At 42.0% G+C, this 12818-nt stretch overlaps 1 protein-coding gene across 2 annotated transcripts in view; it reads left to right on the top strand.

Moving 5' to 3' along the window:
• Positions 1 to 12818, top strand: part of Tdrd7 (tudor domain containing 7) — a 65557-nt gene that overhangs the window by 39043 nt on the left and 13696 nt on the right. For both annotated transcript variants that reach the window (XM_027403164.2, XM_027403165.2), the window contains exons 8-13: positions 332 to 518; positions 3516 to 3627; positions 4782 to 4984; positions 7611 to 7745; positions 9550 to 9636; positions 11624 to 11758. In XM_027403164.2, coding sequence (XP_027258965.1) covers positions 332 to 518; positions 3516 to 3627; positions 4782 to 4984; positions 7611 to 7745; positions 9550 to 9636; positions 11624 to 11758 — 859 coding nt within the window. The remainder of the gene's footprint in view (positions 1 to 331; positions 519 to 3515; positions 3628 to 4781; positions 4985 to 7610; positions 7746 to 9549; positions 9637 to 11623; positions 11759 to 12818) is intronic.

The following is a 12818-nucleotide window of genomic DNA, read 5'->3' as shown; positions in this document are numbered from 1 at the left end:
TCCCATGGTGTCTCCATGTACCTTCTCTCCTCCCTCCCTGGGGTCTCTTGCAGCTTGCTCCTCCCTGGGGCCTCCAATGCCTACTTTTCATCCAGCCACTCTCAGGGCTGTCTAACATGGCCATGTTGGGCAATGATCTCTATAGTCCTGTCTTACTGCACTTAGAGAAATGTTCCATAAACACAGTTCCTCTCCCTGCTGCTGTGAGCAGCAGTGAGACTGGAAGCAACTATGGCTGCAGGGGAGACAGGAACACTGGTGATGCCCTCTAGACTGTTTTCTCATCAGTTCATCTCATCTGTTACCCTGCGCTGTCCTCTCATCAACCCAGGTATGTAGGCAAAGACTACTCAGCTGCTCAGGAACTGATGGAAGATGAGATGAAGGAATACTACAGTAAGAACCCCAAAGTGACACCAATCCAGACTGTGCACGTGGGGCAGCTGCTGGCAGTCAATGCAGAGGAGGATGCCTGGTTACGCGCGCAGATCATCTCCACGGATGAGAACAAGATAAAGGCAAGCTCAGTTTTGTCTAGCATGAGGTAGATATGTTACCAGTTTTCAGATGTGATTGTTGCTTCTCATTGTGCATTCATAATGTGTGATTTTTACCAGAAATTCAAAGATAGTGTCTGTCAAAGCTATCCCCATCAGCTTTTATGTTAATGGTAGTCATGATATCTCAGTTTCCTAAAACCATAGAGCAAATGTAAAGTCCTCTGGGAGGGGCAGGACTTGGGTCTAATCAGAAGGGTATTTCCCCACTTGCAGCACTAAGGAGTTCTGTGAGCAGCTTCAAGCAAGCTTTTCCTGAGGATGCAGCCCCAGCAGAACTGCTATTCTTCCTCTCAGTGTCTTAGCCTGAGCTGGACTGCTCCCAGGGCCACCCTCAGTCCTCTTGGGTCCTGGTCCTGCCCCATCATCAGCCTCCAGGACTTCTGGCAGCTAAGAGGAGTGTCCAGGCACTGCTATTACTCAGGTGACACTGAGATCTGTGGCCACTTGATGGAGCCAGAGAACCAGAAATGAAAGCACTGGGTGGCTGCTCACTGGTGGCTATCCCAAGTAGAAATGTTTGATGTGCTTTCCTAGAGCAAAAAACACAGGGAGAAGTAGGTGAGTCATACGGGCCCATCCGGGGACAAGCAGTTTTTGAATTATGGTTGCCATTTAAATATATGTTATCAGCTGGACCTGGTGGTGCAGGTCTATAATCCAGCTACTTGGGAGGCAAAGGCTGGATTATACAATTTCAAGGCCAGCCTGGGCAACAACTCTGTAAGAAACTGTTTCAGACAGTTACAGGCTGTCACTCCATGGTAATGCCCTTGCCTGGGATACATAAGGCCTCACGTTCAGTCTCCAGTACCACAGAATAAACAAAACTCTACCCCTACTACCATCACAGCAAAGACATAGTGTGGTGGTCAATAAAGAGGCCAGCTGCAGACAAACCCTGTGAAGACTTTGGAGCACTCCCAGTATGTTGCTGGTCTAACAACATGGCCCGATTTTTCTCTGGATTTCTCACACTGCATCCTGTTATTAGAGTATCTCCCATGGGTCCAAGAAGAGCAAATCCAAGTTGCAGTTGTAGATTGCTATTAATGAAGATGAAAGCTGCCTGAGTCTTGAAGCCTGTGAGAGGAAAGAACTAAGTGTGGCAAAGGTGGACTTGTGCACCGAAGTGGCCAACAGCTGACCCTTTGGACTCTTCTGGCCACTTGGGTCCAGGCAGCAGAGTCCAGTATCATTTCCTAAGAGGGAGTCTTCGATGCAACAGCCAGGCACATTCATCACATGGTCTGGAGTTGGAGGGCTCTTTGCCACTTTTCTTCCTCAAACTCTGCTGTGGAGGAATTTATCTTTATTTCCTGCTGCACCTGTACCTCATTTTCTTCAAAAGACATAGGGACCTGCCTCTGTTGACTTGTGTTTTCTAGCCAACTCTCTGCCTGCCTTTGTTTGCTTTGTATTTTATTTTTAGTAACTATCTATCATGTATTTTCCTTAAGGAAGCATAATAGGTTATCAACAGTCTCAGATTCTTATTCTTTTTTTCTTTTTTTGTTTTTGTTTTTGTTTTTGTTTGGTTTGGTTTGGTTTTTCAAGACAGGGTTTCTCCATGTAGCTTTGGAGCCTGTCTTGGATCTTGCTCTATAGACCAGGCTGGCTTCGAACTCACAGAGATCTGGCTGCCTCTGCTTCCTGAGTGCTGGGATTAAAGGCATGCACCACCAACAATGGCTTTTTTTTTTTTTTTAGTTATTTTAAACCCATGATAGCAAAACTTAAGGTTTCTTGTTACTAAGAAAAAAAGCTTCCAAAGCTTGGGAGGCAGAGGCAGAGAAATCTTCAGCCTGGCCTATATAAATGAGTCCCAGGCAAGGCAGGGCTACATGGTGAGACCTTGTCTTAAAAAACAGAGGGGGACTTTGTGGTCTTAGGACTTGGAGCAGAGTTGTGTGTGAGCTGTAAAAGTTGTCTGTGCTAATGGCGTGTGTTCAGTAACACTTTTGTAGCCCTAATGAAGTATCCTGACAAGAGACAACTCGGGAAGGGATTATTTTGGATGCAGTCCTTCACTACAAGACAGTTAAGGCCGGGGCAGAGCAGTTAGTCCATTTGCAACAAGAGCAGGAAGAAATGAATGCATATGCACTTGGTGCTCAGCTGGCTTCCTCTACTTTTATACAGTCCAGTCCATGGCGCTGCCCACTGAGAGCCTAGGTCTTCCTGTATCAATTAAGGTAGTTGAGATAGTCCCCTGCAGACATTCTACAGGCTACCCTGATATACACTCACTGAGATACTTCCCAGTGATTCCAGGGATATAAAGATGACAAACTAACCATCACAGTGAGAAGAATGTGCAGTGCCAGCTCTGTCTCGAAGCTGGGCCTTTGCTATTGTGCATAAAGACATACTCTGTCTGTGTGCACTGGAAGACAACACTGGGTTTTCCTTTTGTTAAGTAGAATTCTGTGTGGTCCAGCCTGACATCATTGTTTCTCCCCAGAAACATGTCAGCCCCTAGTAGCCAGTGACCTCGAGCTAGCTGTCACAAGTGCCGCTTTGGGATCCTAGCATGTGCCCATTATCAGAGGGCTGATGGCTTCTCTGGAAACAGCTGCTGCCCCTCAGAATGGGAAGGACTTGTGGCAGGAAGGACAAAGTGACACTGCATTGAATGAAGATGGGGAGAAGCCAGATAGCAGCATTGGTAGCCTTGGCAAAGCCTCAGAGTCTGCTCTGCCTTGGCCTTGTTTTCCTTGTTGACTAAGGGGCTGTGTGCACTGGAAGCAGACAAGGGCCTGAAACATGGGACCCTGAGGTCCAGCTTGTTGTTGTCTTGTGAAGTACACCAGGGAGCCTTTCCTTTGGCTTTGAGGAGACATCTGAGGTACTACTTGCTGATTATGGAATAAAATGAATCCAGTTAAATGTATTGAAGTTTTTAATAAGATTGAAGACTTTGAGCACAGACATGACTGGCTTTGCTTTATTCCTTAGGTTTGCTACGTTGACTATGGCTTTTGTGAAAATGTTGAGAAGAGTAAAGCATACAGACTGAACCCACGCTTCTGCTCTCTGTCCTTCCAAGCTACGAAGTGCAAACTAGCAGGTAAGGGGCAATTCTTAGAAAACCCTTGTTACTAACCTAGGTGTTCACGTTGGAAATGCTCACTATGTAAACCAGACTGGCCTTGAACTTAAACTCCTCCTTCCTCACCTCCTCAGTGCTGCTGTTATAAGTGTGGCCCACCACACCCAGTTCATAACATGTTTTTCTTGAAAGGTTCCGTAAATTAATTTATATGTGAGGTGTTCTGAGATATAGTAATGATAAAAATATGACAGTGTTTTTATGTTTTGTCATATATATATATATATATATATATATTCATTATATTGATCATAGTTCATATTTTATTATAAAAAGTTAGTCTAGCCATTTGAAAGGGTGTGTGTTTGTTTTGTTTTGTCTTAGTAAAAGTTGATACAGCCTTATATCATGGGACTCGTTCAGTCTCAGTCTTGTTGCTTCAGGTATTAGGAGGGCCCCTCAGCCCTCCCATGGATATGGACTGAGGGGATGCACTCTGCTAGCAAACCCTTGTGCACCCAAGCTGAGTTTGACTGTGGGTTGTGTGCTGGTTCTTGTACCTTTCCTCTTTACAGAAGCGCATGAGTGTGCACATGTGGGTGGCAGCAGGAATAAGGTGGGGAAGGCACAGTGAGATTAATGGTACTAGGCATTGTACCAAGGAGGCTTGTACTCTTAACATCAGTTTCCTCTGATAAGTCAGAGCTTCTGTGGTATCCTTGGAGTCAGTGATAAAGGGGGAGGGAAGGGGTTATTTCAATTTTCAGTAATACATATTAACTTTGTAAGAAAAGTAGTTGTACAAGTTTAATTGAAAAAGAAAACCAGGTGTAGGAAAGCTATTACAAATACACCATTGACAGGTTCTTGTTCATCTTAGTCTCTTGTTTTATATACTCACTTGCATATATGTCTTGAAGGCAGCTCCTTCTGTGGTAAAGCTCTGGTTGGTCATCAGGCTCCTTATGTTAAGAGTACCTGCTCTAATGTGTCTCTTAAAGAGACGTTCACTTCATGACCTTCATCTACAGATGTGTAAGGTAAAGAATTATTGTGAAATGAAGCTTCCGTTAAAAAGTACACCATTATGAGTAATCAAAAGAGACAATGAAGTTGTCCATCCACAATGCTTCTGTGACTAAGTAGAAATGAAAGCTGTTGCTTTTGTCCAGGGTTGGAGATTCTGAACGATGATCCCGACCTCGTGAAGGTGGTTGAGTCATTAACATGTGGGAAGATCTTTGCTGTGGAGATACTCGACAAGTCAGATATCCCCCTGGTGGTTCTGTATGATACCTCAGGAGAAGATGATATCAACATCAATGCCACCTGCCTGAAGGCTATATGTGACAAATCTCTAGAAGTTCATCTCCAGGTACCACTATGGGGGTGAGGGTGGGGTCCTCTCCAAATGCTACTGCCTGCAGAGGGTCGAGCCAGGAGAGGCAATAAGGTAGTGCAGTTCTCAGTAGCTGGTGTTGATTCTGACACTGGGTAGTTTATTTTAGGCATGTTTAAGCACAGAACAATTCGGAGAAAAGTTTTCTGGTGATGATTAAATCAATCCCCTTTGCACTGACATGACTACATTGAAGCTCTTGTAAAGAACCAGTGACATCTTCCATAAAGATAGGCTCTATAGATTAACTGAGAAAGCAGGACCAGAGTAAACAATGCTTATGAAAAGGGTCTGGGGGTAGCTCTATAGATTGATTGAGATAAATAGACTCATGATAAGGGTCTGGGGGGGGGGGCACTATGACCTGGCCATATAGATAGCACAGAGATCACCAGGCTCTTAACCAGCCTTCCATCTCTAGCCTTCTGGGCAGAAACAGGTTATACATCCCTTCCTTTAAAGATACAACCATGCCTGCTTCACACTCCTGGTTTCCCTAGTGGTGATCTGTGAGCATAAGGACCTCCTACAGAAGTAAATCATCACAGCCTGGGGACATGGTTGAGCAGGCACAGTGCTTACCATACAAGCAGGAGGACCCGAGTTCCATCCTAGCATGTGCATACTAAGAAACAACAAGAAAAGCCCAGCTGCAGTGGCATGTATCTATAATCCCAGCTCTTGGAGAAAAAGGCAGGGTGACACCTAGGACTCATTAGGCAAGCTGTCCTCAGCAGGAGCCCTTGTCTCAAAAGGGAAGGTGGAAATTCACTGGGGAAAAAAGTTGGTATTGACCTCTGGTCTACATATGAATACATATATGCAAGCACACGTGTGTATACACACACACACACACACACACACACACACACACACACACACGCACGCACACACGCACTTTCAAAAAGGGGGGGGAAAGAGAGTGAAGGAGGGGATATGAGAAGAAAATCACCAGAAAAGAAAGTTAAAGATTTTAGGCAAAGAATTGATACTATATAGTTAGAAAAACAAGGAGGGGGGTATAGGGGAAAAGATGTCACCTTACTTTAGAAAAGCAAGGAGGGGAGTAAATGAGAAATGATAAGCCAGTCCTAGTAATTATTTCTTAGGGATTAAGTTTCTTATTTTCCAGTGTCTGCAGTGGAAATAATTTTATATGAATTTTTCCTATAAATATTTAAGAAATACAAAAATTCCATCAGTGAAAATATTTGTTAGCCTGAACATTCTTTAAATCTATAAGATGTAAGTGCTCCAAATGAGCAAACTAATAATTATAGAATACGCAGCTGAAAGAATAGGGTGGGTGCTGAAGAACAGGCCTACCATTTTAAACACTTGATAAAAACATTTAGGGAAAGAGACCTTCAACAAATAAAACTATGAATTGTTTTTTATATGTTGTAATTTGACTCCCAAAACGACTAAGAATAAATCATTTTGATTATAGTTTTTAAAAATCATTAAAATTCATGTTGCCCATTGTGTGACTAGTTTGATGTCAATTTGGCACAAGCTAGAGTCTTTTGGGAAGAGGGAATCTCAATTGAGAAAATACCCCCATCAGATTATCCTGTAAGGGTGTTTTCTTGCTTGATGATGTGGTAGGGCCCTGCTCACTGTGTGAGGCACCACTGAGAGGCAGGTGGTCCTGGTGCTTGTAAGAAAGCAGGCTAAGCAAGCAATGGAGAGCAAGCCTGTAAGCAGCACTCCTCTATGGCTTCACTTAAGTTTCTGCCATTAGTTCCTTCCCTGACCTCTCTCAGTGATGGACTGTAATCTTGCAAGGGGAAACAAACCCTTTCCTACCCAAGTTGCTTTGGTCATAGTGTTTATTACACCAATAGAAACCTAGCAGACACAGCAGGCTATTAATGGAATGGATTTTTTTGAGATTGAAATACAAGCAACAATAAGTCTCTGTGTCATTATTAGTGAGCTGGTGGCCCCAAACCTTCTGTTAATCTGTAAAAGTATGATTTTGGAATACTTCTCATTCTTGGAAAGAAAATATGACAGTTAAAAAAAACACATTCAGCCTTCTACATGATGGACTACATAGGAAATGTCTCTTTTGTGTCTTACACAAATGGCACTTGTATCATTTAAGTTGTGAATTTCCATTTGCTCAGATGCCTTTTAACTTAGAGAATTTTAAAATATTACATTAGTTCATTTTCTTGTTACTGTGACCTAACACCTGACAGAAGTGACTGAAGGGAAGAGAGCTTGTAGGCTTGTACTAGGAGGGAACATAGCCCACCATGGCCGGGAAACTGTCACTGTGGGCCGGTAGGGCGCCTGCCACATACTTTAGCCAGGGAGCAGATAGAAATGAAGGCCTGTGGGGCTCAGCTCACTTCTTCCTATTAGTCAGGAATCCAGCCCATAGGATGATGCCACCCTCACTGATGCTAGGTATTCACTCAGTTAAACATTTCTAGAAATACCCTCGTGTGTACTTCAGAGGTATTGTAATTCTCAGAGCTGTTGAGTTGACAATGAATGTTAACCATCACAAATACGTAACTGATGGGCTGTTCAGGTAGCTGCTTAGGTAAAGGAAGCATTTGTCATCAGTCTCCACGTTTGCTTGTTCCAGGTGGATGCCATGTACACAAATGTCAAAGTGACTAACATTTGCTCTGATGGAACACTCTACTGCCAGGTGCCATGCAAGGGTCTAAACAAACTCAATGACCTTCTCCATAAGACAGAGGACTACTTCCACTGCAAGGTATGATGGAACACCATCTCCTAAGATCAGCCTCAGACTGCAAGCAGGGGAATTGCAGAATGCATTAGGGTGAATAATTACTTAATACTTAGAGGCTGATGTTTCAAAATTATGAGTAGAAAATCCAGATTGCAGAGCTTTGGGGGGAAGCTCCCACTCCTGCCTTATAAAATGAAGGTGCCGCAGTGTGTCCCGCTGAAATATCACAGATAGTTGCCGTACTGCCTAAAACAGTGCCTGGCATGTAGGAAGTGTTCAGCAATAGAATAGTTGATGACTTGGGGCAGGTAACTGATGGGCCCCCATCACAGTTGCCTATGACTGTCCACATGAGCCAGCTTGTCAGGTGTCACCCGTAAGCTCTCTGCTGAGGAGAGACAGCCCATAAATGTGGTTCTACAATTCAGTTCTGTGAGCTCCTTCCTCATCTCCCTCTTTCCTTCCCTTCTTCCTTTCATCCTGAGTCAGGACATGCAGAGGGTTAAGTCACTAATGTGATCTCCTTGCCTCTTGTGTTTGGCTAGCACCTCAAGTTACTGTATTCAGCATTATAATATTTTCACTACTTGGCTACTCCCCTGCATTATGCTAGAGCAGTGGTTCTCAGTGTCCTTAATGCTGGGACCCTTTAATACAGTTCCTCATGCTATGGTGACCCCCCAATCATACAGTTATTTTGTTTCTACTTCATATCTAATTTTGCTACTGTTATGAATTGTAATATAAATATCTGATATGCAATCTCCATGGGGGTCACAACCCACAGGTTAAGAACCACTAGAGTAGAGATAGTTGTCAGTTTTCTACATTCCTTATTTAGTTTCATACATAGAATATATAGTTTAAACTATGTGTTCAATCGCTTTAATTCTTACTCATGCTATAGGGAGTGGAGACATCAAATATATAGCTTTACTCTTTTATGTTGGAGATGTCATTATATTTAAATCATATCTAATTGATTACATAATTATAAATATATTACATGTATACAAATTTTAAATGAAATAACATATAAATTACATAAAATTTATGTTATTTAATATATATTATACATAGTATGTTTCTTATATATAGTATGTTTGTAAGTATAGATGGCTGTTTCACTTGCTGATTGAGTTTGGGAAAATAGGAGACTCCTAGAGAGGCTAACCTTGTGAGGATTCATTTGTCCTAATCACCCAGGATGCTGTAGGTACTTGACATTTCTTAGTGCTATGCCACTCAAGGGGAGTCCTTGCCCAGAGAGGACCAGAACAGAACAGAAAGTCCTGGACAAGCCCTCAGTGCAGGCTGGGGCAGAAGAAGAGCTGAGGAAAACCCTGCCATTTGTTAGTATTTTACAGGCACTGATGAATCTGTGTTCCTAGTTTGGAGTTAGAAAGAAATGAAACAGTAACATGAAGTTAAATGTTAAAAGGCAGAGAGAAGAGGCCTTCATTGGCTGCCCTGGCCTCCTGACTTCATCTATCTGCTCTGTGGTCTGGTCAGATCCAGCAGCCCTTTTCTTGTGATAGCCAGAGCCAAAGCCCACATGAACCCTACTAACCCTGCTAACATTGTAGACACTTTAAGTGTCAGTCTGTAAGCCACGTGTGTGAATGAACTGGTACTAGCAAGAATGACAGCTGAAGTCAGAGTCTATAGCACAGTGGTAATCTTGTTGTGTCTACTACAGCTGTTCCTGGGGAGAGAGGGAAGCCTGACTACGTGTGGGTAAACAGTCCACACCTCCACGCTGTTCCCAGTGCTGTAGCCATGTTTGCTGAGATTAAGAGCTGTTTCTTGCTTTTCTGTTTCATAGCACATGACCTCTGAGTACTTCATCTCACTACCCTTCTGTGGGAAGATCTGCCTCTTCCATTGCAAAGGAAAATGGTTACGAGTGGAGGTAAAATGAGCCCCTTGACTTGTAAAGGTTATTATGTGTTTCATGTATACAAACATTTTCTCAATAGCACAATACAAATGCTTGGCTTCATCACCAGTTTCTGATAGCCAAGATGGCCTCATCCTGCCTCAGCTCTGACTTTCTTCATGTTTTTAGTATATTTATAACTGTACACATAGCTTTGCTATGCATTATATACAATAGAATATTGTATACTAGAGCCATATATACTAGAACTATAGAGATAAATATGTGTGTAGAATATGCATAGTAAAAAAAAATAGGTCTAGGGAGATGGCTTGGCCAAAAAGTGCTTTTTGCACAAGCATGAGGGCCCAAATTTGGGTCCCCAGCACCCACACAAAGAACCAGGCACAGAAGCAGGTGCCTGTAATCCCAGTTCTGGGGAGGCAGAGAAACCCTGGGGCAGCCTTGCTGAGTTGATGAGCTTGAATTAGTGAGCTGTGGATTCATTGAAAGATCCTGTTTAAAAAATAAGGTTGAAAGTAATTGAAGAATATTCCTATCAGCCTCTGGCCTCTGCATGCTTGTGTACACATGTTTGTGTTCTCACACATATACACACACATGCATATGAATGATTAAATGAACAGCTTTGAATTTTATGTAAATAAGTGTCAGTGCACTATCTACTGAAGCATCCTTTTCATTCATTGTGAGACTCAGCTCTGGTGCTGTTGCAGCCTATTTTCATGCTGTGCAATGCAGCAAGATGAACAGTCCGACACTATCACACCACTCTTCCAATGAGTGTTGTGGTTTTTGTTGCCACTGTGAACCTTCCTGTGTGCAACATAAGAATCATAAGGATACCAACCCTAGAGGATAAGAAGCATCATTTAATTGCTTTCTTTGATATGTAAGAAGTGCTTCAACAGATGACCTTCCTGTTTAGTAAGACTCAGCCATCCCTAGCCAAATGAAAGCAGCAATTCTAGAGTGGTAACTGCCTTTGATATGACTATGTTCCCAGAAGGCTGAAATCTAGGGTATGTCACGTGTCACATGCTCAGCATGATGTTATTGAGCTCTTAAAGCTCTGTTGTTTAGTTGATAGTATGTAAATGTACAGATCTGTTTTTAACTCAAGATGCTCTGAAGAGTTAACAAAAGTAATATAAAGAGTCCCCACTTGCCCTGTTAACATCTTGTATAACTAGTCTTTGATTACCAAACCAGGAAATCAACATTAATACAAGTAGCTAATGTCCAGGATTGTCTTTTGTTTTCCACATTATTGTACCACTTTTCTGCCCTGGGATCCAATCTGGATGCCCCGTGGGTATGCATGTCACGTCTTCTCTAAATCTCCAACATGCTGCTAGTTAGTCTTCACTTTTATGACTCTAAAGAGTGGTGCCATTTTGTAAATTCTCTCTCAATTACGTATTTAAATTTCTGCTATGTACTTTGCACAAAAGTGTTTCCTAGTGTGTGTACAAATACTTAGAACAAATATATGAATAAATATATAGTATATTGCTATCAAATTGTTGAAGTGATGCCTTTGTTCTTGACAGTTAAATAAGACTTACTGGGCTCTGTGTAGTTTTCCCATTACTGAACGTTAATTTGGACTTTATTTTATCCCTGACTCTGAGCTTCAGATTTTTTTCAGTTGGCAGAAACAATAGAAATGACTAAGTTTTATAGCAAAACTGTAAAATATATTATAATTTAAAAACATTTTCCCTCTACAAGTAAAATCCCATCTTGAATAGTCCTTTTTTATTTTCCTACACATTTTAATATTTTTAAAATAGTGACATCTAATTAGCAGTATTTCAAGGATTAGAGAAGTGGTAGACACTGGTGTCCTTGCAGTGGTCAGTTGGTCAGTACTGTTTTCTGACTATTGACTTACTATTTCCTGAACCTTCAGCTCTGTATGGGATGTGATGGTGGCAGTGTGTCCTTCTGTCCTCCCACTGTGATAGTGAGTTAGTCAGTGTTCATTTCATTGCAGATCACGAACGTCCACAGCAGCCGGGCCCTCGATGTTCAGTTCCTGGACTCTGGCAATGCAACATCCGTAAAAGTATCAGAGCTCAGAGAAATCCCACCTCGGTTCCTGCAGGAAATGCTTGCCATACCCCCTCAGGTATGACCTGCCTCAGCCTGGAGGTCTATGCAAGAGCTGCCTGTTGATCAACCGTGCCAGTCCTGATCATGCTCATGAGCTAAGTCTCTGTAAGAAGATTGGAGAGTGTGGATGTTCTGGTCTTTAGAAATGATTTGGCTGACTTGCATAAGAGTCCAGGCACATTTACAGACCACTGTTTAGTAAACACTTGTTTTCAAGAACACCGAGTCATTAGGCCATTACCCAAGTAGAGGTTCTATTGTAATAATCACATGCCAGTACTGATATCTAACTAGCCAGCTTCCACATGCTTCAGGATGGTGGTGTATGTAAGTGTTTATTCCCAGGGTTGATGGTTTATTTGGCTCACCATTCTTCTGGAAATATGTTCTCATATATATATATATATATATATATATATATATATATATATATATATATTCATTTTCTTGTAAAACTTTCTCCCACATGAGAAATGGGAGTGATAACATCAAACATAGCCTGTCCTCTTAGGGAGCCTTCAGATGGCAGTGACAACATTAACCATGGCCTGTCCTCTTAGGGAGCCTTCAGATGACAGTGACAACATTAACCATAGACTGTCCTTTTCGGGAGCATTCAGATGACAGTTGTGAATCACTATAAACTTATTCCTATTGTTAAGAAGCACTGACTACCTTCAGAGAAAATAGAGAATTTTTTACAGGAGTATAATATATATTCTATTAATTAAACATTATATTCTATTAAATATATAAGTAATTAGTATATCACATAAACAATATGTGATTAATTATTGTGTTCTATTAAATATTCATTTGCATCAGACTTGGTGGGCATGCTTCTATAGTCCCAGCACTAGGGAGGTAGAGGCAAAAGGATCAAGAGTTCATGATCTTCCTTGGCTACACAGTGAGTTTAAGGTTAGCCTGGATTCCATGAGACCTGATCTCCGAAAACAACAAACAAAAATGGATTGCATAATGCCCCTTGACTGTTTTCAGAAGATACTTCTTACCATCAGGACTAGCATATAAAGCATGGTTTGCTATGACTAGCATGTTTCTCTCAAGTCCCC

The sequence above is a fragment of the Cricetulus griseus genome, chromosome 2 (genome assembly GCF_003668045.3).
Source record: "Cricetulus griseus strain 17A/GY chromosome 2, alternate assembly CriGri-PICRH-1.0, whole genome shotgun sequence".
NCBI classification, from domain to species: Eukaryota; Metazoa; Chordata; class Mammalia; order Rodentia; family Cricetidae; genus Cricetulus; species Cricetulus griseus.
The sequence above is the reverse complement of the archived record's forward strand: the minus strand, read 5'-3'. Positions and strand labels throughout refer to the sequence as shown.